We start from the raw sequence: 27,023 nt of genomic DNA on the forward strand, positions 1-27,023 counted from the left end.
CGTGTTAACGTTAGATAATATACAAAATAAACGTTTTCCGCTGCTATAAACGTTGCACTTTTATTTTGAAACCCCCTGACCGGAAGTAAAAATTATGCCTTGTTTTCTGCTTACACATCCTGTTCTGCGTTAGCTCCGGTTAGCTCCGAGCGTCCAGTAGGTAGTAGTATATTATCAATACCAGCCATTGGATTACTGTTTTCTAAATTGGGGAGGCTTTTAATCGTCAAGGTAAGAGGATTTTAAGTCATGGTATCCATAAACTTCAATCGGTTCAGATCCTTTGAAGGAATGAGAATATCAACAAACCTGTAGAGGGAACGTCAGGGTACTGTCCCGCCTCACTTCCAGTGATGAAGCTAAGCTATGCTAACAGAGCGTCTGTTCCCAAATATAAATGCACGCACAGAGACAAAAAAGGTATGTATCTTCTTGTCTAACTCCAGAGAAGATGTTAAATAAGCTAATTTCCCAAAATGTTGGCGTTATCCTTTAACAAAGAGAGGCAGAGTTAATGAGGCGTATGATGTTTGTTGCATTGGAGGCACAAGATTTTGCAGGTGGGAGGGGGGATACAATTATTTTTTTAAATAACTAAAATTTGAATTATATTTCCCCGTTCGAATCCTGTGCCCATCGAACGAAGCTTCGAAGCTGTTACATCCCAATGTAATTGCTTCCCCAGTGTGTGTCTTGTCTCCATTTTGTTTCCTCCCTCCAGCCAGAACCCGTCCTCCACCATTGGTCCCTGCTATGCCTGCCCCTCCATTGGTGGACTACATAGCAGCACAGCACTGATTGGTGGATGGGTTTCAAGACTCCAAGACCCAATCAATAACCATCACCCACCACCCAATCCCGGATCACCACACCCTGTTAAAACATGGCTGCTCACTTCAGTCATTGCTCTATCTGGCATGAGGCTAGGCCTGGTGATATTTTGTAACCTTGACTTTGATAATATTGCATTTGTTTATTGGCCTTTGTATTGGTGAAACTGCCTTTGTGTGTGTATGGCCACAGAGAGAGCATTGATAGCTTTAGATTGTTGGTTATATGTTTTTCCATTCTTGTATATATTATAATGTGTGTTATTTTCCTCTTTTCCAGGAAGCACGGATGGGGTGAGCTGCCATTTCATTTGGATATTGTTTTCTCCTGTTTTGGTTAGGTAAGGGTAGTTTAGGTAATGTCATTTTCTTTTACCATAGATTAGGTTGGTTTATTTGGAGAATAGTGGCGTTTGTTTGTTGTTTTGGCCTTGGCTCACCCTTGAGCTACATGTGCTTCCTTTGCATCTACCAATAAATATCATTGTGTTTACAAACTTGGTCCATGATTTCTATCAACCAACATTTATGTTACAGCCTTTACCCTTAGACCCACAGGGGTCGTAACAGAAGCTTTGAAGTATTTAAGACAGGCCAAGTAGTCTGCACTGATATCTACTGTAGCCTATACTGTCATCTACTGTAGCCTATACTGTAATCTACTGTAGCCTAAACTGTCATATACTGAGAGAGATGCTCAAACCAAACACACAGGGCTAGATCCACAAAGAATGGATTGCACGGAGCAAGTTGCACCCTTACTTAAAATTCATTATGAATTGAAAATGGGGGACCCTGATGTAAACAAGACGAAAGTCTTTCTCTGGTCTGTATCCCCTTAACAATTGTGTGTATTGAGCCGTACTGTATTGTACGGTACCCATTCTGCAATCTGTTAATACAATTTTCATTCAATCAATCACCGTGCAGATTGATTGATTGATTGAAAACGTTATTAACAGATTGCAGAATGGGTACAATACAGTACGGCTCAATACACACAATTGTTAAGGGGACGCAGACCAGAGAAAGACTTTCGTCTTGTTTAAATCAGGGTCCCCCATTTTCAATTCATAATGAATTTTAAGTAAGGGTGTAACTTGCTCCGTGCAATCCATTCTTTGTGGATCTAGCCCACAGAGTGTATCTTGCGCGGCAGATTAAATGAGACGTTGATAGAGGGACGGACACTGTACTCCTCCCGAACAGATCTCCAGTCGTCTCTCCGTCTGAGAGATCACACCAGTGCAACATAAAGGAAATGAATTGGCGTGTCTAAATAAAAAGGTGCGAGAAGCGACCGGCCATCTGCCGCCGTCACCGTCTGTCTCAGGGAAGCCGAGTCATACTCGAGAGTGTCTACTCTTGCTGTTGACGGGACGGTGTTCTGCTTGTTGTCCGACTGCTGGAGATCATGTGAGCAGCTCGCTTAGAACATGGACGTGGTGCAATTTATATATCTCTTTTATCCAAAGCGCATTACAATTTGTTCCTCACATTTTACCCATTCACGTCACATTCACACACCGACAGCAGAGGCGAGACCATGCAAGGTGCCAACCTGCACATCGGGAGCAATTAGGGGTTAAGTGTCTTGCTCAAGGACACTTCATCACGCTGTCCGGGAGGAGCGGGAATCGAACCGGGAACCTTCCGACTACCAGACGACCGTTCTACCTTCCTGAGCCACTGTCACCCCTAAATAAAGTACTAATCGACCTCAGGAAAAAAGGTACATAATGTACGTTATGTTATAGCCATAAGTAATATGTAACATGTGTACATATTACAAATAAGTACATATATTATTATTCCAAACAATTCTACTTCAGAAAGCTTTTAGGTTCCCCTGCTACTTGATTCTGTATGAGGACGATATGAATCAAATCTAATCTAATGTTATGCGTGCGTGTGTGTGTATATTAGGGCTGACCCCTATTAATCGATTAGTCAACTAATCGGTCGAAAGGAGCCGTAGTCGACTGGCCAACCTCTTAATCGAATATAATTAAAAAAAAATATTAAAAAAAATGTTATCATTCTTTCCAAAAGAAAAGAAGCCTAGAATGGTACGCTAATGGCACGCATACTAGAGGCTAACAGCCTACGAAAACAGGCACAGAGGCACTGAAAGAGGATTTCACCCATCTAATGAACACACTACTACTAGACAAATATCAAGATCTATCCATCAGTGGACCAATTGCATGCTTTTGCAGAGGACAAGAAGCCTTCAGTCGACTCCTTCAGACATTAAGCACCCCCCACAGGCCAAATGGAATGATAAAAAAAATATATTTGGCCAATCCTAGTCGACCATCCAAATCCTTAGTCGGGGACAGCCCTAGTGTGTATGTATGTGTGTGTGTGTGTGTGTGTGACTGACACACACACACACACACGCACACGCACACACACACACGCTTGTGACACAAGGGAAAACCATTCTGTGAACCAGATGACATACCAGCGGACAGCGGTGGAAGGGTGAAATGTGAAAGGGGACAAGAAGACAACAGCTATGCTAGAGGGGGAGAACATGAAACAGTGCAGCCAGTGAATCAGGTACTTCAGGAGCATCGTCATCTACTGTAGCCTATACTGTCACAAGCAGGTACTCTACATTCCAACAGCCACCACTGAGTGTTTGGTCAGTAACATGGGTCTTGCCAAGCCAAATGTGCGTACTGCACTGGTATATTATCTTACTTGTTTCAAGGACATTTGCTTAAAACTAGTTTTTATTTCTAGTTTTAATGTCAGAGTGCAGAGATAGTGATGGCTGTCAGAGTGCAGCGATAGTGATGGCTGTCAGAGTGTAGAGCCATATGGAATCCGCAATCACGGAATCGCGGACGGAATCGCGGAATTGAGCAATAAAAATGGAATCCACTATAAAAAAATTAAATTAAAAAATATATATATATATATTTTTTTTTTTTACTTTTTTTTTTTTTATGTTGTGGGACTTGTACAGACAGCACTTTGTTCAACTTTGTCAGTGCTGTAAAGTTTAAACCTTTTAAAATCTTAGACAAACAAAACACTTTGCTTTCATGAAATATTGTAAGCCGTCATTTGAGGCTTTATAAAAGCAGCACAATGAACACAAATCTGTCAGTGCCGAGTCCGACCTCATCTTAAATAACAGACAGCATTGCTTGTTGTAGTTAACAAAGAGAGGCAGAGTTGATTTTGCAAAAATATATATATATATATTTTTTTTAATAATCAAATTTTATTTTCATATTCGAATCCCATGCCCATCGAACGAAGCTTCGAAGCTTCAAAGTATTTAAGACGGCCCTATTAAATGGACTGTTATATCTTATTAAATTGTGGACATTTATTCATTACAACTTATTAGACACTATTTCTGATGGTAAAATGAGCGTACAAAGCAAAATACAGAATTCTGAAATATTAAAACGAAAAAAACGGAATTTGGAAAAAAATTTAATGGAATTTGGAAAAAAATTAAACGGATTTCATATGGCTCTATCAGAGTGCAGAGATAGTGATGGCTGTCAGAGTGCAGAGATAGTGATGGCTGTCAGAGTGCAGAGATAGTGATGGCTGTCAGAGTGCAGCGATAGTGATGGCTGTCAGAGTGCAGAGATAGTGATGGCTGTCAGAGTGCAGCGATAGTGATGGCTGTCAGAGTGCAGAGATAGTGATGGCTGTCAGAGTGCAGAGATAGTGATGGCTGTCAGAGTGCAGCGATAGTGATGGCTGTCAGAGTGCAGAGATAGTGATGGCTGTCAGAGTGCAGAGATAGTGATGGCTGTCAGAGTGCAGCGATAGTGATGGCTGTCAGAGTGCAGAGATAGTGATGGCTGTCAGAGTGCAGAGATAGTGATGGCTGTCAGAGTGCAGCGATAGTGATGGCTGAGAGTGCAGAGATAGTGATGGCTGTCAGAGTGCAGAGATAGTGATGGCTGTCAGAGTGCAGAGATAGTGATGGCTGTCAGAGTGCAGAGATAGTGATGGCTGTCAGAGTGCAGCGATAGTGATGGCTGTCAGAGTGCAGCGATAGACTAGCTCAGCTAGTATCTTAACAAGCGTCACGTCCTTCTCACCTCCAGCTGCTGGACCTTGCTCTCCAGGACCACCACCTTCTCCAGCTCTGCTCCCAGCTGTGACCTCACTTCCTGCACCTCTTTCCTCACACCCTGGATGAGGATAGACATAAACAGTAACGTTTCATCACCGATCATATCCATTAGAATCAGTAGATAATAGTAGAACATCTTACTTTTCACATTATATAATTATTTAAAATGTAATATTATTACATTATTTACATGATATCCATTATTTAACGTATTCTAATAAAGCATGTTGTGTTGCAACTAAGGCTGTCAAATATATCGCGTTAATATCGCGTTAACTCCCGATTCTATTAATGCCACTAATTTTTTTAACTCAAGATTAACAAAAAAAGAAATTTTTTACTAGACTTCACTCAGGTGTATTATTGATGCTCTCATTGATACTATGTTTGTTTCTGAAGTGTGTGTGTGTGTGTGAGATATAGAGAGAGAGGGGGGTGAGAGAGATGAGGAAGGGGCAAAAGAGAAAAAGATCTGGGAGAGTGTGTGTGTGAGGGAGAGAGGGGGGTGTGTGATTAATCAGCCCTTGTGTGTGTGAATGTAACAAGTTCCTAACGTTTTCTTTCCCCTATTATTTCATGCACACTTTATTCATTGTTTTAAATTATTATTTTCTTAAGTTATTTTGTGCATCACTCTGTTTTGAATTTGATGCAAATTTGCAATGCATGAGGGTCATCCTTTTGTGTTAAATGGCTGCACAAAGCAAGCATTTGTTGACTCGCATGTTGATAAGAGTATTAAAACTTGGAACTTGAAAAAGATCTGTTTAAGGTAAAAAAGAAATAAAAAAATTAAATGCGATTAATTTGCGATTAATCGCGAGTTAACTATGGACAATCATGCGATTAATCGAGTTAAATATTTTAATCGTTTGACAGCACTAGTTGCAACACATTATCAAATGATCTGACCTGGCTTAGCTGGAAGCGGAGGGTCTGGATCTTCTCCCGGCTGACCTCCTGCAGGAGCCGGGCCTCTTCCTGGGCTCTGTCCAGCCTCTCCTGCAGCTCCGTGAAGGACGCCGACAGGCCGTCCCCGCTGCGCAGATGCTCCACGATGTCGTGGTTCTCCTGGCGGAGCTCGGCCACGCTGGATTTGAGCATCTCCGCTTCCCTCTCCGCCTCCTCCTCCAGCTCCCGGAGCTTCGTCGACATGCCCTCCCAGCGCAGACGGGCCTCCTCGTTCTCGGCGGTCAGCATGCACACGTGCACGCCGAGCTCGGCCGTCTCCGTGTTGGCTCTGTGGAGGGCCTCCCTGGACTCGCTGTTCTCCAGGCACAGGGTGTCGTAGCGCAGCTTGAGGACGCGTAATTCGTCCCTGGCGGCCGTCACCTCCGCGGCCAGGCCCGTCCGAGCCTGGGCCTCGCCGTCGCGGTCGCGGCTGATGCCCTCCTCTCGCTCCCGGGACCGGAGGATCTCATCCACGTGCCGGCGGTTAAGCTCCTCCACCTGGGTCTTGAGCTGCTCGGCTAGGACGCGGAGGTCCTCCTTGGAGGTCTCCGTTATCTCCTGATGGGTCTGGACCTTCATCCTCTCCTCGGCCCCGGCCAGGAGCTGGGCTCTGAGCTCCACCGCCTCGCCCCGGAGCCTGCCCACCTCCCTGAGGTTGAGCTCCAGATGGGCCTCGGCTATGACCAGCCTGGAAGTGGCCTCTTTGGCTTTCATGGAAGAAGCCTGATGCTTATCATGGAGTTTCTCCATTTTCTCAGTACTCTCTGCTGCCCCCTTCTCATTCCCCAGCTCCCCGGTCCTGCTCTCTAGCTCCTCTGCCCTGGCTTGAAGAAGCTCACAGATGTTGCTCTGGTCTCTGAGCTGGGCCTCAGTGCCCTGGAGCTTCTCCCGGAGCTCAGACTGGCTTCTGTGGGAGATTACGAGGTTCTTGTCCAACTCTGAAGCTTTGGCTGCGACTGAGTGCAATTCCTCTTGAGCTGTGGCCAACTGTTTCTTCAAGGACAATTGAACCTCCATAAGCTCCTTGTTGACCTGCTCGAAACCCCTCAGCTGAGCCACGGACGAGTCTCTCTGAATCAGAGCCTTCTGGACGACCTCCTCCAGACGCTGGTTTTCTTCCGCAAGCTTCTTCTCCCTGTCGTCCACACTGAGCTTGGCTGCCTCCACCCTGCCCTTAAGGTATTTCTCAGAAGCCCGTAGAGAAGCCAGCTGATCCAGCATGGCCGCCCTACTCTCAGCCATCTCCCTCGTGCTCTCCTCACTCCGTTTGACCGTCTGGAGCAGCTTAGCATTCAGCTCCATCAGACTAGTGCACTGGGATTTATACTCCTCGAGCTTCTTGGTCTGGTCGCAGGAGAGGACTTCAATTCCAGCGATGCTGCTGTTCAGACTCTGTTTCTCGACGGTCAGCTTCTCCGTCCGTCCCTCCAGATGTTTGACCCTCTCCGAGCTGACGGCTAGCTCTTTCTCACTAGTTCTGAGGTGCTCCCTCGACTCCCGGAGCTGGATTTCGAGCGCTTCGTTCCGGCTGCCGCTGGTGCTGCACCTCCGCTTGATTTCCTCCCTCTCCTCCTGCAGTATCCTCCGGAGCTCCTCGGCCTGGCGCTCGCGACCCTCCAGCGACGCCTGCAGGTCCTGCAGCTGGGCCCTCAGGTTGCCCGTCTCCTTCTCCTTCAGCGTCAGCGACCCTTGGATCCGCCCCACCGCGCCTTGGAGCTCCTCCAGCCGCCTCAGCGCCTCGTGACGCTCCTCCCCGGCGCCGGCCTTCACCGCGGCCAGTTTTTCTTCGCCGTCCCTCACCTCCTCCTCGCGCAGCTTGAGCTCCCGGGAGAGCCGCTCGGCGTGCCTGGCCCTGTCCTCGGCCTCTCTCTTAGCGCCCAGCCTCTCCTCCTCCGCGGTCTTGAGTTTATCCAGGAGCTCCTGGATCTTCCAGGCCGAGTCGCAGTAGCTGGCCGTCTGCTGGCCCTTTTCGTTGATAGTCTCGTCCAGCTTGGAGAGGAGTTCCATGTTTTTGTCCTCCGCCGCGCTCAGTCTGGCCTGAAGGTCGCCGTTTGCGGCTGCCCTGTCGGCTCGGCGGTGGTTCTCTCTCTCCTGGCTGGCTACCTCAGGGTTGGTCTTTGTCTCTGTGGACGAGGACTGGCTGGAGGCCTTCTGGGCCACCGATAGTTGTCCTCGGAGCTCCTTCACCACGCCTTTCAGCTCAGCGGCCTCGTCTCCGAGCTGCCGCACGCGCGTCAGGAGCTCCTGCTGTCTGAGCTCCGACTGGTCGAGCTCAATGCGGAGGTCGTCCGCGACAGTGCAAGGGGAGGGTTCCCCGAGTTCTCCCAGATCGCCCAGGAGAGTGTGGCTCAAGTCTGGGATAGGGAGGAACTCCTGGGCCTGGGTAGAACATGAAAGAGTGCAGCCGGTGAATCAGATACTTATACATAGGCAGGTAGGTGATGTAAGTGGTATTTAAATAGCTCTACATTCCAACAGCCATCACTGAGTGTCTGGTCAGTAACATGGGTCTCCCAGTCCCTCCTGCTCTGCAGTAAACAGAGAGTAGATGTCCTGTTATCCCATTCCCAGGAGAGAGAACACATGATATTTATGTTTTACTTATTTCAAGAAATCTTACCAATCTAAATGTGCTGCATTGACATATTATTGTACTTGAGAAATCTTACCAATCTAAATGTGCTGCATTGACATATTATTGTACTTGCTTCAAGGACACATTTGCTTAAAACTAACTTTGACCATTTCTGTCAGACCATTTTTTGCAGTGTGGGGTTCTCTCTCCTGATTGGATACAGCAGGAACAGGATACTGCAGAGTGGAGGGACTGAGAGACTCATTGTTACTGACCAAACACTCTACATCAGGGATGTCTGTAGAAGTGTAGAGCTAATACTATTACAATATATAGCTCTACAATCTAAATATTATTTTAACATGTACAGTAGACTACTTGTTGTGAAGGATCAGATTAAACCGAATATATATATTTATTTATGGATATATATTTAATAGTATTTGTATATCGTTTGATATCCCTTGTATATTCTTTGTACATATACACTGAATATCCCTTTAGTCTACTACAGCCCATAATAGTTCATTCTCTCATTGGACAAGAACCTGGCGCCAGCAGACAAGCCCCTGGAGTCAAGTTCAATAGTGCCGACGAACATGTCCCAACTAGCCCCGGTTCCGCGTAGGAATACGGCTACCGAAATACGAGTGGCACTATTTGTTCACCGTGCATATAAATATGGCGCAAGTAAAGTAGAACTTTCTTTTAGTCCATTAGTCCTTTACCCTCCAACCTAGTAACAGACGTGAAGCCTCACCCACAACCCACGTGTGGTGCAGTATGGCCTATTTGGTCCAAGAATAGGCATCGAGACCTCGTGTAAATTCATAGCTGAATTGTCATAGTTTGGCACTGTACCGTCGAGTGGGACGTATTTCTATTAAGTTAATAATAGTCTATTATGTATGGTGCATCGTGCGGTATCGAGTTCTAAAGTGAGCAGCACCCCCATCGTTTCCTCGCGTTATCTAGAGTCTTAACCAGGCTGGGCAGACCACGCGTGGTGCTTTCATCCGAGGAGTTCTGGGCGAGGACGAGTGGACCTGCACATTGGATTACCTACCCGGACGACTGCTGAGCCTATACGGCATGGAATATCTATTTGCTTTGGGTGCTTTGATTTGTGGAGCGGATAACAGCCAACGCCGGTGAGTGTTGGAATTACCCCCGAGAGGAGCCCAGGTGAGACGGCGCTCAACCCAGACCGAGGCCGCCTCGCTTCTCCTTCGTTGTGGACCTACAGCTACCGTCTACAAGAGGGCCCAAGTGTATTAATCTGTGGATCAAGATCCTGCGGGCACTGTGTTCTGTACCTGAATTCTCCCCAGGAATCGTTGGCCAGATGGGATGCAGCTGACGGCTCTCCAAACCCCCCCCCCCCCCTACTGACTTACAACCAGCAGGACCCCTTTAGTATCCCGCTATAATCCTTAAGTACCATCGCTATAGTTCCCTAAAGAACCAGGTTGTATACTTGCTTCCTGCTTAACCAGAGATTGGACATTCAGTGTTGATTTGCCTACGAATACTCATTTGCCTTACAAGTGCATTCAAATCATAAATGTAATTAAGTGAATGTTGTATATACCTTTTGCTATATTAAACCTTCGACTGTTATATTTGTGTGGACCTGATTTCATATGTGGGAAAGTGTTCATCATACTTAGATATCGTGTACTGTATGGCCAGAAGTTAAAGTACATCAAGCGGTAGTGGTTTAATGATACCATACTTATCAATACAGTCAGGGAATTGTACCCCTCAGTTACAATTGGTCCTTCGAGCCGGAGGGTAACTAGTGTAATATTAATATAGTGTTATTAATATTGAAATGGCCTATGATGAACACTCCACGAAACGGTCCTCCTAACGTAGAACGCCCGCGGCGCAGACGACAGACACCTCAGTACTTAGAGGATTACGCTGTCAGTCAACTACCTAGCCTTCTACAGACGGTAAACGCGGTAAAAGTAGAAAGTAAAATTATGTCTGACCTTAACGACCAGGTTACCCCGACCACAGAGGCCCTAGTGGGTTCTAATGTAACTGACCAAGCTCACGGTGGGGACCAGGAGGGAACAGACATGCCTTTACCCCCCGCCAATACCGAAGAAGTAGTCCCCGACCAGCTCCGGGAGGAAGACAACCCTCCAGAGGTGGAACCCTGCACGAAACAAGATGAGGAGAGCGCCGAGGAGATAGAGCTCCAGGACTCCCCAACGAGTACAGCCAGGAGCGGCTCACCTCTACAAGCGTCTTCCCCCAGCGAGGCGGAGAAGATGCTGTCACAGGCGTTCCTCGTCAGCCTGACAGCCTCTACCGAACGCGATCGACTCCAGGGTGAACGCGATCGACTTCAGGGTGAACGCGATCGACTCCAAACACAGCAACGGAGCGAAGAAGAGCACATACGCCTGGAGATGAGACGCCTTCAGACGGAAGAGAATATGGCAAGAGACCGGTCCGACACCCAGCGCGCCGCTGACGGTGCCCAAAGAGAAGCAGAGCGCGACATCGCTCTCATCCAGCGCGAAGCCGAGCGCGACAGACTACAGGGCGAGCTGATCACCAAGGCAACACCCTCTCCCTCCGCCAGGGGTTCAAGGGCCTCGTCGAGACAACAGTCAAGGGCAGCATCCCCTAACCGACCAAGCGACCCTGAACTTGACCACCAGAGAGAGCCTATACCCCCCGCAGACCCCCTTCCCCGACCGGTCCAAGCGAGACCCAGCTACAAGGAAGGAGCAGCATACACTGCGGAGAGGCTAAATAAACGACTACAGGATCTAGAGGACCTGACAGAAGAAGAAGAGGGAGAGGAGGAGAACCAAGCCCGACGACAGCACAGTACTCCACCGGACCAGGAGGTCCAGTACAGCCCAGGCTATACCCCCGCGGCGCTGCGCTACAGACCCCCCGACTCTATTCACGGGTGAGCATGACGCACGACCAGCCCCGAGGAACAGCACCTGGACCAGCGGGCCATGGTACCCTGCCGGTACCAGCCCACAGAGAGGCGCAAGAGGAGACTCGCCTAGGAGGCCTCTCTCCCAACGCTCACCGATGTGCCAGCCATCCACGGCGTCATACATTGGCACACCGACGTTTCCAGACTTCACCCATGAGAATCGAGCACAGTACACGGAGCTCCGGATGTGCTTAGAGACAATGATGGTGGATGTCGTTGACGAACGCCACAAGTATGCAATATTACTGAAGCACCTGAAAGTACCCCGAGCGCACAATATAGCGCTAGCCTATGCCACCTCTACGACCCCATACACCGCGGCTCTAGCAGCGCTGGACCAGAGATATGGACGTATATGGGATTACGTAATCCAAGAGATAAGGCATATTGACCGCCTACCCCCAGCAACAGACAATCGCTCACTAGACGACCTGTCTATAAAAGTGCAGTCCCTGGTAGGGATGCTGGGAGCGCAACGAGAAAAGGGTATGCACGAGCTATACGCCAACTCTAACGTCGAGAGGATTTTAGAGAAGCTGCCGCCCGCCAGACAAGAGCGCTTTAGGCGGCAAAGAGACCACCGTGATCCTAACGGTCCCGAACCATCCCTCCTCGATTTAGCCGACTTCCTGACGAGAGAAGTCAGCAGCCTACGCTTGGATACATTCGTGCGGAGCACACCAAGCTCCAGAGAGGGACCTAGGAGAGTAAACGATGGAAGAAGATCAGTGACTGTCATGCACCAATCAGAATCAGTACCGAGCAGTAAGAACCACAGTACCCCCTCGAGAAAAGAGAAGTGGAAGATGGTGTGCCCGTACTGCGAGAAGGAACACTGGCTGTCACAATGTGACCTGTTCAAGAAGATGAATGCAGAAGAAGTGAGTCACAGGATAAAGTCCAACAGGCGCTGTTACCGATGTGCGCGCAGTCACATGGCAGCCGAGTGCCGCCTAAAGAAGAGGTGCAGTCGGTGTGACGGAGCCCACCTAGATGTCCTACACGACAGTAACAGAAGAAAGCCTGCACCTGTACCATCGAGCAGCACAAAGGCAAGTGTCATGTACATTGACCCCGCCAGCAGCAGCGGCGCCCAGGTGCTCTTAAAGGTAGTCCGTGTAACATTGAGCCACCAAGATAAAGTCATGGACACCTACGCCGTCCTTGATGACGGGTCAGAGAAGACCCTTCTCCTCGCATCCGCTGCGGCCCAGCTGGGACTGCGGGGGAGCGAGAACCAGATGACGATTCGGACAATAAGAAGAGATTTAAAGACGATAAAAGGCGAGAATGTCTCCTTCACTATCGCAGCAAGCGGGCAGCCAGAGAGACGGTATAGGATGACAAATGCTTTCACCAGCCAAGAAATAGGACTATCACAGTACACCTACCCCATCGCCAAACTGATGGATAAATATGTGCACCTGCGTCAACTACCTATCCCGCTCATAGACGGCGCCACCCCGACCCTGCTGATAGGCTCCGACCATGCAGACCTCATAGTCCCGATAGACCGGGTCCATACAGGACCCAGAGGCTGTCCTGCAGCAGTCGAGACCCGCCTAGGATGGACATTACAAGGCCCCCTCGCTAAATCTCTCAACCGAACAGCAGCCACTAGCTGCCTCCACTCCAGAGTGACAGAAGAAGACACCACTCTCCTGCAGCATGTCGAGAGGCTATGGACACTAGAGACAATGCCCTTTAAGAACGAAAAGAAAGACATTCGTTCTAAAGAAGACATTTACGCCATAAACCTCCTCTAGCAAGGGACAAAGAGAGTCACAGTCAGCGGAGTGATGAGATACGCAACTCCACTCCTGAGGCGAGAGGGAATGCCCACCTTTCACGCCACGAAAGAAGCTACGGAGCGGTATCTATTGAACACAGAGCGGCGCCTAGCCAAAGACCCCGCTCAAGAGAGTGTGTACCGCGCTGAGATTGAGAAGCTAATCACAGCGAGACACGTAATGAAGATTGACATTAAAGAGGCCGATCAGACGACCGAATCATGGTACGTGCCGCACCACAAGGTCCACCACAACGGCAAGGATCGCATTGTGTTTAACTGCAGCTACCAGATCGGATCCCAGAATCTGAATAAAGAGCTCTTGCCCGGCCCCACACTCGGCCCCTCCCTACTAGGCGTGCTACTATGCTTCCGCCAGGACAAGGTGGCTATCAGCGGGGATATCAAAGGGATGTTCCTGCAGGTGAGACTAGTGGAGGAGGATAAGCCCCTACTGCGGTTCCTATGGAGAGAGAGGATCGGAGATGAGCACCCAGCCATCTACCAATGGGAAGTCCTCCCCTTCGGAACCACATGCAGCCCGTGCTGTGCTACATTTGCACTGCAGAAACACGTTGCAGAGGACCCAGCAGCAGATGAAGAGGTCCGACACAGTGTGAAGAACAGTTTCTACGTGGACAACTGTTTACAGAGCGTTTCGACCCAAGAAGAAGCCGAGGCTCTCCTACTCAAGCTACGCGCATCCCTGATCAAAGGCGGCTTTGATCTCAGGCAGTGGGCCAGCAGCGACCCGCAAGTATTGCGCAGCCTCTCCCCCGCGGACAAGGCAGCCAGTAGCGAGACCTGGATGGCGACCATCCCAGGAGAAGCCCAAGAAATGACACTAGGACTAGTCTGGCGCTTCAAAACAGACTCGCTCCACTATAGACACAAACCCCTGACCACGGAGCAGGGAAGGTCGACGGCGATACCGACCACCAGACGGAGTGTGTACAGAACACTCGCCAGACAATATGACCCGTTGGGATGTATTCTACCTTACACCACCAGGGCAAAGAGGATTGTACGAGCACTATGGGACAAGGACCAGGGCTGGGACGACCCAATACCCGCACACCTTGCCTCCACATGGAGAGAGTGGGAGACGGAACTCCGCTCACTCCCAGGCGTCAACATACGCCGCAGCTACTTCCCACCCACAGTGAGGCCAGAGACATGCAAGATGGATCTACACGTCTTCAGCGACGCCTCCGAAGTAGCCTATGGATCTGTGGCCTACTTGCGTGCCCAAGAGAAGGGAGGAGAGATACACACCGCTTTCATCCTGGCTCGCTCAAGAATAGCCCCACGAAAGCAACAATCTATCCCGCATCTAGAGCTCTGCGCAGCCCTAGCAGGAGCGCATCTAGCCACGTTAATCCAACGTGAACTCACCATCCCGGTGCAAAGAACAATCTTGTGGTCAGACTCTACGACAGTACTCACATGGATCAAGTCTGATTCATGCAGATACAAGGTCTTCGTGGGAGTCAGAGTCACAGAGATTCAAGAGTTAACAGAAGCAGCAAGCTGGCGGTATGTGGACACCAAACACAACCCAGCTGACGTCATCACCCGGGGAATGTCCCTAGATGACCTCACCCGTCACAACATCTACAGTGACGGACCAGAGTTCCTCAAGCTCCCGGAAGAAGAGTGGCCTACGCCCACCCCACGGGAAGCGAGTAAAGAAGAGGCTGAAAACAAGAAACCTATGTTCTGTGGATTGAGCACAGTTGCCTCCACAGACCCCAACATAGATGATTGCCTCACCCTACAGAGTGCGCAGCTAAAGACATTCCTGTGGCACCACCCAGAGATTCAGCCCACCACTGACATTTCAGCAGCTGACTACGAAGAAGCAGAACTTCTTCTACTACAACGAGCCCAGAGAGACTCGTTCCCCGATGAGCTAGACTGTCTAGAGGGAGGAAAGCCCGTCCCATCAGACAGCAGACTGCTCCACCTGGCACCCGAGAGTGACGCCCATAATCTCATCAGAGTGGGTGGTCGCCTGCGGAGAGCCCCCGACCTACCGGATGACGTTAAGTACCCGATAGTCTTGAACAGCCGACACAAGGTCACAGAGCTGATCATAAAGAAATACGACGAGGATGTGCACCACGCAGGAGCAGAGAGAGTCTTCGCGGAGATCAGACGTCGCTATTGGATACTTCAAGGGAGAGAAGCAGTGCGACGCTTCCAGCGAACCTGTCTAGACTGCCGAAAGTGGCGCGCGCAGCCCAGCATACCCCGGATGGCTGACCTACCTTCCTGTCGCCTCCGACTCGGCGACAAGCCATTTCACTCCACAGGCATGGACTGTTTTGGCCCGTTGTATATAAAGAAAGGAAGAGGAACCGAGAAGCGGTGGGGTATTGTATTCAAATGCATGACCACCAGAGCGATACATATCGAACTCATTCCAACCATGAGCACAGACTCATTCCTTATGGCCTTCCGAAGATTCACATCGCGGAAAGGAAAACCGTCTACATTGTTGTCTGATCACGGGACAAACTTCAAAGGCGGAGAAAGAGAGCTGAGAGAGAGCTTCCAAGCTATGGGCCCAGAACTTAAGACCCACCTCGCTCCATCCCAGATTGACTTCCAGTTTAATCCCCCGAACGCACCCCACTTCGGTGGAACCTGGGAACGAGAAGTACGTTCTATAAAGACAGCCCTGTACGCCGTGCTTGGGGCCCAGACTGTGGCGGAAGAAGTCCTAATGACAGTCCTCACGGAGATCGAGGGAGTATTGAACTCCAAGCCCCTCGGCTACGTCTCAAGTGATGTAGCAGATGTCGACCCAGTCACCCCCAACACACTCTTGATGGGGCGGCTGGACCCCGCGCTACCCCAGACAATGTACAGGCCTGAAGAAGCGAACGGCCGAAGAATGTGGAGGTACAGTCAAGTACTGGCTGACAAGTTTTGGAATAGCTTCCTACTCCACTATCTACCGTCTCTACAGACCCGCCAGAAGTGGGTAAAAGAGAGAGACAATTTGACAGAAGGAACAGTCGTCATGATTATCGACCAGTCACTACCCAGAGCTATGTGGCCGGCTGGCCGCGTAAGCAAAGTGATCACCGGTGCCGATGGCAAGGTCCGAGCAGCTGAAGTGCTCGTCCAAGGGCGGACTTACACACGACCCGTGGCGAGGCTAATAGAACTGCCAAGACTCCCAGACACTATCGATGACGACCATGACCCCACGACTTTGTGAGTTGACTGACCCTTACAGCGGACCTTGAGTGGTAGACAGTGCGGTTAATCTGTCTCTGCTTAGCTAATTAGGTGGGACTAATTAGGGGGCGGCTGTTGTGAAGGATCAGATTAAACCGAATATATATATTTATTTATGGTTATATATTTAATAGTATTTGTATATCGTTTGATATCCCTTGTATATTCTTTGTACATATACACTGAATATCCCTTTAGTCTACTACAGCCCATAATAGTTCATTCTCTCATTGGACAAGAACCTGGCACCAGCAGACAAGCCCCTGGAGTCAAGTTCAATAGTGCCGACGAACATGTCCCAACTAGCCCCGGTTCCGCGTAGGAATACGGCTACCGAAATACGAGTGGCACTATTTGTTCACCGTGCATATAAATATGGCGCAAGTAAAGTAGAACTTTCTTTTAGTCCATTAGTCCTTTACCCTCCAACCTAGTAACAGACGTGAAGCCTCACCCACGACCCACGTGTGGTGCAGTATGGCCTATTTGGCCCCAGAATAGGCATCGAGACCTCGTGTAAATTCATAGCTGAATTGTCATAGTTTGGCACTGTACCGTCGAGTGGGACGTATTTCTATTAAGTTAATAATAGTCTATTATGTATGGTGCATCGTGCGGTATCGAGTTCTAAAGTGAGCAGCACCCCCATCGTTTCCTCGCGTTATCTAGAGTCTTAACCAGGCTGGGCAGACCACGCGTGGTGCTTTCATCCGAGGAGTTCTGGGCGAGGACGAGTGGACCTGCACATTGGATTACCTACCCGGACGACTGCTGAGCCTATACGGCATGGAATATCTATTTGCTTTGGGTGCTTTGATTTGTGGAGCGGATAACAGCCAACGCCGGTGAGTGTTGGAATTACCCCCGAGAGGAGCCCAGGTGAGACGGCGCTCAACCCAGACCGAGGCCGCCTCGCTTCTCCTTCGTTGTGGACCTACAGCCTACAGCTACCGTCTACAAGAGGGCCCAAGTGTATTAATCTGTGGATCAAGATCCTGCGGGCACTGTGTTCTGTACCTGAATTCTCCCCAGGAATCGTTGGCCAGATGGGATGCAGCTGACGGCTCTCCAAACCCCCCCCCCCCCCTACTGACTTACAACCAGCAGGACCCCTTTAGTATCCCGCTATAATCCTTAAGTACCATCGCTATAGTTCCCTAAAGAACCAGGTTGTATACTTGCTTCCTGCGTAACCAGATATTGGACATTCAGTGTTGATTTGCCTACGAATACTCATTTGCCTTACAAGTGCATTCAAATCATAAATGTAATTAAGTGAATGTTGTATATACCTTTTGCTATATTAAACCTTCGACTGTTATATTTGTGTGGACCTGATTTCATATGTGGGAAAGTGTTCATCCTACTTAGATATCGTGTACTGTATGGCCAGAAGTTAAAGTACATCAAGCGGTAGTGGTTTAATGATACCATACTTATCAATACAGTCAGGGAATTGTACCCCTCAGTTACACTACGTATTTAAGCAAACATAAATAAACACACTTACACCACCTTTATTGACAAACCGTAAACAGATTAAACATGAACTTAAAAAGTACATTGATGGTAGATTGTGTGCGTGTGTGTGTGTGTGTGTGTGTGTGTGTGTGTGTGTGTGTGTGTGTGTGTGTGTGTGTGTGTGTGTGTGTGTGTGTGTGTGTGTGTGTGTGTGTGTGTGTGTGTGTGTGTGTGTGTGTGTGTGTGTGTGTGTGTGTGTGTGTGTGTGTGTGTGTGCGTGCGTGCGTGCGTGCGTGCGTGCGTGCGTGCGTGCGTGCGTGTGTGTGTGTGTGTGTGTGTGTACCTGTGAGTGTGAGTAAGTGCTAGCCAGGCTGTTGATGCTGGAACAGCGGCTGGGAGGCCTCCACAGAAATGGTGAGTTGGGTCCTAACGTTCTCCTGTCACATAGAGAGGAAACAGCAAACTACTGTCAGGCCAGCAGCCTGATCTACTGTACCAGTACTATTCACTTAAGATCAGGTATTAGAATAATCTTTTTGGAGAACATCTGATCTGAGGTAAGGAATCTATTTTACCAGTCTTGGGATAATCAGAGCTATTTTCACCTATATATCAGCGTGTGCCATATGTGTGTATGTGTGTGTCTGTGCGATCAGGAAATAAGATAATAGATTTTTCAGCCCGCTTCTATAGCGTGCATAAGTACACATATACTATCGATAATCTAGTGTTTATTTGAAAACTATTCATAAATGGGCAGAAAAATGACAACTTGTTTTGTGTATTCCAGTGTATTCCAGTAAAGGGCGATTATCACAGAATCTTCGGAAATTTTCTGAAACTTTCAAAAATGAGCGTTTTTCAAAATGGTATAAAACGGAAATGAACCGATTAAAAAACAATCCGTTTTGACAATGTTGACTGCAAACAAGTCATTGATAAGCGACGGCCATATTAGACACATAGCCATAATTTAAGATATAGTTTATGCGTTCGCCAATATGAGAGCTCTGTCATTGAAGTGGGTGGTGGCACGCAACGGGGTTCCGGGGCACCGGACCCGTGGCACTCAAAGTGTTAAGAGACATTTTGTCTTGGACATACTACTTTTCTCATATTTTTATTAAGGCTGTCAATCGATTAAAATATTTAATCTGATTAATCGCATGATTGTCCATAGTTAATACACTCCGCTGTTGATTGTACTGTAGCACTATTTTACTCTGTCCATTCTATTTTATTGTACTTCTATTTAACTTTTTATTGCACTGCACTGTTGCATAATTGTATTGTCTATTCTATTGTACTATTTTATTGCACTGCACTATTTTACTCTGTCTTTTGATTTTTATTACAGATACAAAACTGTCAGGTATTAAAACCTGTTCCACCCCAGGTGAAATCTGCATAAAATGTATACCTATGGTAAATGGAATATTGCTCCACTTCTACAAGGGCTATTTGCATATTCTTGGTATCTAGGAACATCTATGGACCTCAATGAATGTATTCTCAGTGTCAGAAATATTGTGTCTATTACTAGGCTTGCTTAAATTCTGATGAAACAAAGGAAAATATGAATTATGATTTTTCTTTTCATCTTTGACAGTGAATAAAACCATGATAATAATGACCAAACTTAAAAACCACTGAGCTAATTCAGTACCCTCTTGAGATCATGTGTACAAAAGATCTAAGGAAATTAATAAAGGGAAGATGATAAAATTGAAGGTTTTGTATATACAGTACTGAATTATCCCATCCGGACCAATGCAATTTGAAATATTATTATAGAATATAGAATATATGCTTATACATTACCTTATTATAGCCAATTCGCACATTTATATATATATACATATAGTATCTTTCAAATGGCAGAGTTCAATTTGGATATAGTATCACCAGGCATGCATAATAACATATACAGATATTTAATGTAATCGACTGTACTTTTTTATTTCTCCCACAGTGTAATCATTTTGTAACTAATTTCAGATCTAATTATTCCTACATGATTACAATAGTGTGGAGAAACTGACTGCGTTTCAATATTTGTCAAAAACTTTACCTTTTGTAGCTTATTATCGCGAATCATAACAATTATTGATATGATTCATTCAGAACGCCGAACTTTGAACGATCATAGCGGACCACGGGAAGTGTAGTTTTGAGAAATTCCGACGCTGGCAGATAGCTGGCGAGGCGCTCTTCAAAATGGCAAAAAAACTACAATTCCCATGGTTCAACATTTCCATTTACGCTTCAGCGTCAAAAACGCGAGTGAAAAATAAAAACTTAAAATGATATAAACTCACTTTTAACCTATTGCTAAACTATTGCCAACCTAACGTTTTACATTCTACATGTATTTGTGACATAGTAGTGATGATAATACTTAAAAATGTTAATTTATTGCATCACTCATAAAAATACTAATATATGATAATAATGTCAAAAAGGGGTCGGTACCGTGGCCGTGGGGTGGAACAGGTTAAACTATGTGGGTAATCAAACAAGAAATACTGTCAGGCTTTAAAACTGTGTAGGACCCAGGCCTAGAACTGCGCCCTGAGAGGGAGGTTTGCCCTGAGTGGGAGGTTTGAAGGGTCAAAGTGGGTATAAAACAGGAGGGAAGACTGTCAAGTTTTAAACTGTGGATACCAAACAGAGAAGGTAAAGATGACTTTAAACTGTTATCCAGAACTATTTTATTGCACTGTAAAAAAAAATTGATTTTATACGTCTGCACTTTATGTGCTCATTTCATGTCTATTACATTCTACTACTAATTGCACTGCAGTATTGCACTATTTTACTCTGTCTATTCTATCTTATTCTTTTTATTATTGTCTATTTTTAGAACTGAATCAACCCATAAACAAGGTGGCCTGTTGGGATGTTAATGTGAAAAACTGTGATTTTATATGGCTGCACTTTATGTGCTAATTTTATGCCTGTCTTTTTTCTGTTGTAAAGCACTTTGAACTGCAGTTTCTGTATGAAAGGTACTATACAAATAACGTTTTATTATTATTACATAACACGCTGATACTGTATATACAGTATACACACTACATAACACTACTGTGTGGGCACTAATACTATGTACATAAGCAATTTCAAGCCCGTTTTGTTTATCTAACTATGGTTTATTACTCTGGACTAGGAACCCCCCCCCCCCACACACACACACACTGACACACTGCGCACACACACACACACACACACACACACACACACACACACACTCTGCCACTTTACTTTACTCAGTACTACTGTTGCTAAAAAAAGATAAATAATTGTCAGTCTTGGGGGACCAGCTCTCTCTAGGAGGACAGACCTTGAGGACCAGCTCTCACTAGGAGGACAGTCCTGGGGGACCAGCTCTCACTAGGAGGACAGTCCTGGGGGACCAGCTCTCACTAGGAGGACAGTCCTGGGGGACCAGCTCTCACTAGGAGGACAGTCCTGGGGGACCAGCTCTCACTAGGAGGACAGTCCTGGGGGACCAGCTCTCACTAGGAGGACAGTCTTGGGGGACCAGCTCTCACTAGGAGGACAGTCCTGGGGGACCAGCTCTCACTAGGAGGACAGTCCTGGGGGACCAGCGCTTACTAGGAGGACAGTCCTGGGGGACCAGCTCTCACTAGGAGGACAGTCCTGGGGGACCAGCTCTCACTAGGAGGACAGTCCTGGGGGACCAGCTCTCTCTAGGAGGACAGTCCTGGGGGACCAGCTCTCTCTAGGAGGACAGTCTTGAGGACCAGCTCTCACTAGGAGGACAGTCCTGGGGGACCAGCTCTCACTAGGAGGACAGTCCTGGGGGACCAGCTCTCACTAGGAGGACAGTCCTGGGGGACCAGCTCTCACTAGGAGGACAGACCTTGAGGACCAGCTCTCACTAGGAGGACAGTCCTGGGGGACCAGCTCTCACTAGGAGGACAGTCCTGGGGGACCAGCTCTCACTAGGAGGACAGTCCTGGGGGACCAGCTCTCTCTAGGAGGACAGTCCTGGGGGACCAGCTCTCTCTAGGAGGACAGTCTTGGGGGACCAGCTCTCACTAGGAGGACAGTCCTGGGGGACCAGCTCTCACTAGGAGGACAGTCCTGGGGGACCAGCTCTCACTAGGAGGACAGTCCTGGGGGACCAGCTCTCTCTAGGAGGACAGTCTTGGGGGACCAGCTCTCTCTAGGAGGACAGTCTTGGGGGACCAGCTCTCACTAGGAGGACAGTCCTGGGGGACCAGCGCTCACAGAGAAAGTCCTTCACTGTATCGTTTAATGCACGGGCAGCAGAATGGTGCAAATTACACACATTTTCAGCACACAGCCTTCATCGGCCTCCTGGAGCTTCTGTTCCAGCGTTTAAAGCGCTGACGGAGGCTGTTCTGAACGGCTTCAGTTTGTACCAGTCTGCTGCCCGTGCAGTAAAAGACACAATTAAGGTATTTTAATCCGAGTGCTGGTGTCTTCTTTCATTTGAAGTGCAAAGTACTCATCACTACTGTGTGTGGGTGTACAGTATGTGTTCCTGACTTAACACAAAATCTGGGACATATTTCACACTACAAACCAGTTGATCAGGGACGGCTTGTCCAACTGGGGACAAAATCACTGTCCCCATGGTAAATGGACTGCATTTATATAACAGCTTTTATCCAAAGCCCTTTACAATTTATGCCTCACATTGGCGACCTGCTCATTGGGAGCAATTAGGGGCTAAGTGTCTTGCTCAAGGGCACTTCCAAACGCTGCCCGGGAGGAGCGGGAATCAAACCAGGAACGTTCCGATTTTCAGACGACTGCTCTACCTCCTGAGCCACTGTCGCTGTCTGTGTGTGTGTCTGTGTCCCTGTGTGTGTGTGTGTGTGTGTGTGTGTGTGTGTGTGTGTGTGTGTGTGTGTGTGTGTGTGTGTGTGTGTGTGTGTGTGTGTGTGTGTGTGTGTGTGTGTGTGTGTGTGTGTGTGTGTGTTCCTGTGTGTTCCTGTGTGTTCCTGTGTGTGTGTCTGAATGTGTGTGTGTGGCAACACTGCAATAACGGTAACGAGGAAGTAGTTTGACAGAGGTGTTAAGATGAGGAATGACACATGCACACACGTGCGCATGCACAGAGCCACACACAACACTTACAAAATAAAGAAAGAGCCATAAATGTCGGCTTGTGAGATAATTAAGTGTCAGTTAAGGTTGTGAAAACAGCCCGACAACACTAGTCCTATTACCGGTTTCACATTAATTCCGATCACACTGCACTCAACCCACATCATGTTCACATTCAATCTAATTAAGAAAAGTAATTGATGGCCCCTAATGGACAACCTATTATCTGTCACTACTGTACTGGAGGGGGGGTCTCTCTCTCTCTCTCCCCCTCTCCCTCTCTCTCTCTCTCTCTCTCTCTCAACTAGGAGGGATGTGAGGACTGTGTGTGTAACTAGGAGGGATATGAGGACTGTGTGTAACTAGGAGGGATATGAGGACTGTGTGTAACTAGGAGGGATATGAGGACTGTGTGTAGCTAGGAGGGATATGAGGACTGTGTGTAGCTAGGAGGGATATGAGGACCGTGTCCATCTAGGAGGGATATGAGGACTGTGTGTAACTAGGAGGGATATGAGGACTGTGTGTAACTAGGAGGGATATGAGGAGTGTGTAGCTAGGAGGGATATGAGGACCGTGTCCATCTAGGAGGGATATGAGGACTGTGTGTGTAACTAGGAGGGATATGAGGACTGTGTGTATGTGTAACTAGGAGGCATATGAGGACTGTGTGTATGTGTAACTAGGAGGGATATGAGGACTGTGTGTATGTGTAACTAGGAGGCATATGAGGACTGTGTGTATGTGTAACTAGGAGGCATACGAGGACTGTGTGTATGTGTAACTAGGAGAGATATGAGAACTGTGTGTATGTGTAACTAGGAGGGATATGAGAACTGTGTGTATGTGTAACTAGGAGGCATACGAGGACTGTGTGTATGTGTAACTAGGAGAGATATGAGAACTGTGTGTATGTGTAACTAGGAGGGATATGAGGACTGTGTGTATGTGTAGCTAGGAGGGATATGAGGACTGTGTGTATGTGTAGCTAGGAGGGATATGAGGACTGTGTGTATGTGTAACAAGTCAAGTCAAGAGTTTTATTTGTCACGGCATACGGATATACAATGAAATGCGGGTGGTCTTGCCCGCAACGATGTGCAATTGGTACAACATATAACATATAATAGAATCCAATAAAAAAAATGTGTGCAATAAAATTGTGCAATAACAGGTAGCAGGTAACAATAAATTTGTGCAATGACGGGTAACAGTTGACAGTTAACAGTAGTAGTAATAGTAGTGCAATACACTGTTACTGTTGCTAATACTAATTTAAAGTGGCCTTTCCTTTTGGCAATAAGTGAGGGTGCGTGCGGCCTGAGTGTGTGCCCGCTCATGCTAAAGTGTTACAGTGGTACTCAATGTTCATTGTTCAGGACTCTGATGGCCTGGGGGAAGAAGCTGAGCCTAAGCCGCTCTGTCCTAGTAGCTGGGGTTCGCAGGCGTCTGCCTGACCTCAGCAGCTGGAACAGGCTGTTATTGGGGTGGTGAGGGTCTTTCATTATCCTGCAGGCTCTGGATTTGCACCTCTTGTTGTATAGAACCTGCAGGGGAGGTAGTGCAATACCCGTGGTACGCTCGGTTGAGCGCACCACTCTCTGTAGGGCCTTCTTGTCTTGTGCCGTGCTGTTTCCATACCAGGCAGTGATGTTTCCGGTCAAGATGCTCTCTACAGCTCCTGAGTAGAAGGACTGGAGTATCTTCCCCGATACTCTGAACTTCCTTAACTGTCTCGGGTGGTAGAGGCGCTGTTTCGCCTTCTTTACTACTGTGTCTATGTGTGTTGACCATGTCAGATCCTCTGAGATGTGGACCCCCAGGTACTTAAAGCTGCTCACCCTGTCCACGGTAGCCCCGTTAATCATCAGTGGTGTGTGTGTCTCCTGCTGTCCTCTCCTATAATCCACGATCAGCTCCTTGGTTTTACCAATGTTCAGGAGCAGGCTGTTGTCCTGGCACCAGCGTTCCAGTACCTCAACCTCCTCCCGGTAGGCCTTCTCGTCGTTGTCCGAGATCAGCCCCACCACCACCGTGTCGTCTGCGAACTTCACTATGGAGTTGGAGCTGAACTTGGCCACACAGTCGTGTGTGTAGAGCGAGTACAGCAGGGGGCTTAGAACACAGCCCTGGGGGGACCCGATGCTCAGGGTGATGGTGTTGGAGGTCTGACCCCCCACCCTGACCGCCTGGGGTCTTTCACTCAGAAAGTCCAGTACCCAGGCGCTCAGGGCGGAGCTCAGACCCAGCTCGATCAGCTTGTCCACCAGTCTGGTGGGGACTATGGTGTTGAACGCTGAGCTGTAGTCAATGAACAACAGTCTCACATAGCCCCCCTTCTGACGGTCAAGGTGGGAGAGGGTGCTGTGCAGTACCTGGGAGACCGCGTCGTCAGTGGACCTGTTTGTCCTGTATGCAAATTGCATAGGGTCCATATCACTGGGGAGGGAGGCACAAATGTGGTCCTTGACCAGCCTCTCAAAACATTTCATGACCACAGAGGTGAGTGCCACCGGTCTGTAGTCATTTGGACATGTTGGGGAGGGTTTCTTCGGTACAGGGATGATGGTAGACATCTTGAAGCAGGCAGGGACCACCGACTCCGCCAGGGATTGATTAAATATGGCGGTGAACACAGGGGCTAGCTGGTTGGCACAGGACTTAAGTATGCGTCCTGTTATTCCATCTGGGCCAGCAGCCTTCCTGGTGTTCACCTGCATAAATGCTCTTCTCACACTGTGTACAGTCAATGAGAGAGCGTCCCCGCCCCCCCGCGGATGCCCCCCCCCCCCCCCCCCCTCCACAGCAGCCGGCGCACCAGTGACGTCACTAGCCGTTGGGCTAGCAGTGCCACTGTTGGCACCAAACCGAGCGTAAAAGGTGTTGAGCTTGTCCGCAAGGGAGGCGTCGTCGCTCCCCATTGAGGGGGCGCTGACTTTGTAGTCAGTTATAGCCCTCAGTCCTTGCCATAATCCTCTTGTGTCATTCTGTGCCATTTGTGCCTCCATCTTGTCGGCATACGTCCTCTTAGCAAGTTTGACAGCCTTGCGCAGAGTGTAGACTGTTGTCTTGTACTCTTCCATGTTTCCTGACTCTCTGCCCCGGTTATAAGCAGTGGTGCGAGAGTTCAGGGCTGCTCTGATAGTACTGTCCACCCATGGTTTCTGGTTTGGGAACACCCTCGCCTTTTTTGTGGGGACGATACTATCAGCCAATGTTGTTATGAATGACACCACAGCGTCTGTGAAATCGCTGACGTCACTGTTACTCCTCCTGAACATTCCCCAGTCGGCGTCATCCAGTGCGTCCTGAAACGTGGCCTCTGATTGGTCGTCCCATTTTTTTACGCCGTCGTGTCACGTGATCTCTGTTTATATGCTGGGACAAGAAAGATGGCGTCGTGATCCGACGTGTTTGTTGCTCCCGCTAATGGTGGAGCCGGTACAGCCTTGTATCCGGCTCTGAACGGGGTGTAACAGTGGTCGAGTGTATTTCCTCCCCTTGTGGAGCAGACGATGTGCTGGAAGAAAGACGGCATGACTTTCTTCATATTCGCCTGATTGAAGTCCCCGGCTACGATCATGGCTGCGTCCGGATGCTTGATCTGGTGCGCGTTCAGATGGTCGTGTAGTTCCGCTAGCGCTCTGCCGACGTTCGCCTGGGGATGGATGTACACTGGATCAACAAACACGTCGGATCACGACGCCATCTTTCTTGTCCCAGCATATAAACAGAGATCACGTGACACGACGGCGTAAAAAAATGGGACGACCAATCAGAGGCCACGTTTCAGGACGCACTGGATGACGCCGACTGGGGAATGTTCAGGAGGAGTAACAGTGACGTCAGCGATTTCACAGACGCTGTGGTGTCATTCATAACAACATTGGCTGATAGTATCGTCCCCACAAAAAAGGCGAGGGTGTTCCCAAACCAGAAACCATGGGTGGACAGTACTATCAGAGCAGCCCTGAACTCTC

At 48.3% G+C, this 27,023-nt stretch overlaps 1 protein-coding gene across 1 annotated transcript in view; it reads right to left on the minus strand.

Moving 5' to 3' along the window:
* The window catches only part of fyco1b (FYVE and coiled-coil domain autophagy adaptor 1b), a gene marked incomplete at its 5' end in the record, with an annotated part of 81,113 nt that overhangs the window by 29,743 nt on the left and 24,347 nt on the right, over positions 1-27,023 (minus strand). The window contains 3 exons of the mRNA XM_084327962.1: positions 4,910-5,002; positions 5,857-8,274; positions 18,284-18,377. Coding sequence (XP_084184088.1) covers positions 4,910-5,002; positions 5,857-8,274; positions 18,284-18,377 — 2,605 coding nt within the window. The remainder of the gene's footprint in view (positions 1-4,909; positions 5,003-5,856; positions 8,275-18,283; positions 18,378-27,023) is intronic.

This window comes from Notolepis coatsorum (genome assembly GCF_963971535.1).
Source record: "Notolepis coatsorum genome assembly, chromosome: 13".
Taxonomy (NCBI): Eukaryota; Metazoa; Chordata; class Actinopteri; order Aulopiformes; family Paralepididae; genus Notolepis; species Notolepis coatsorum.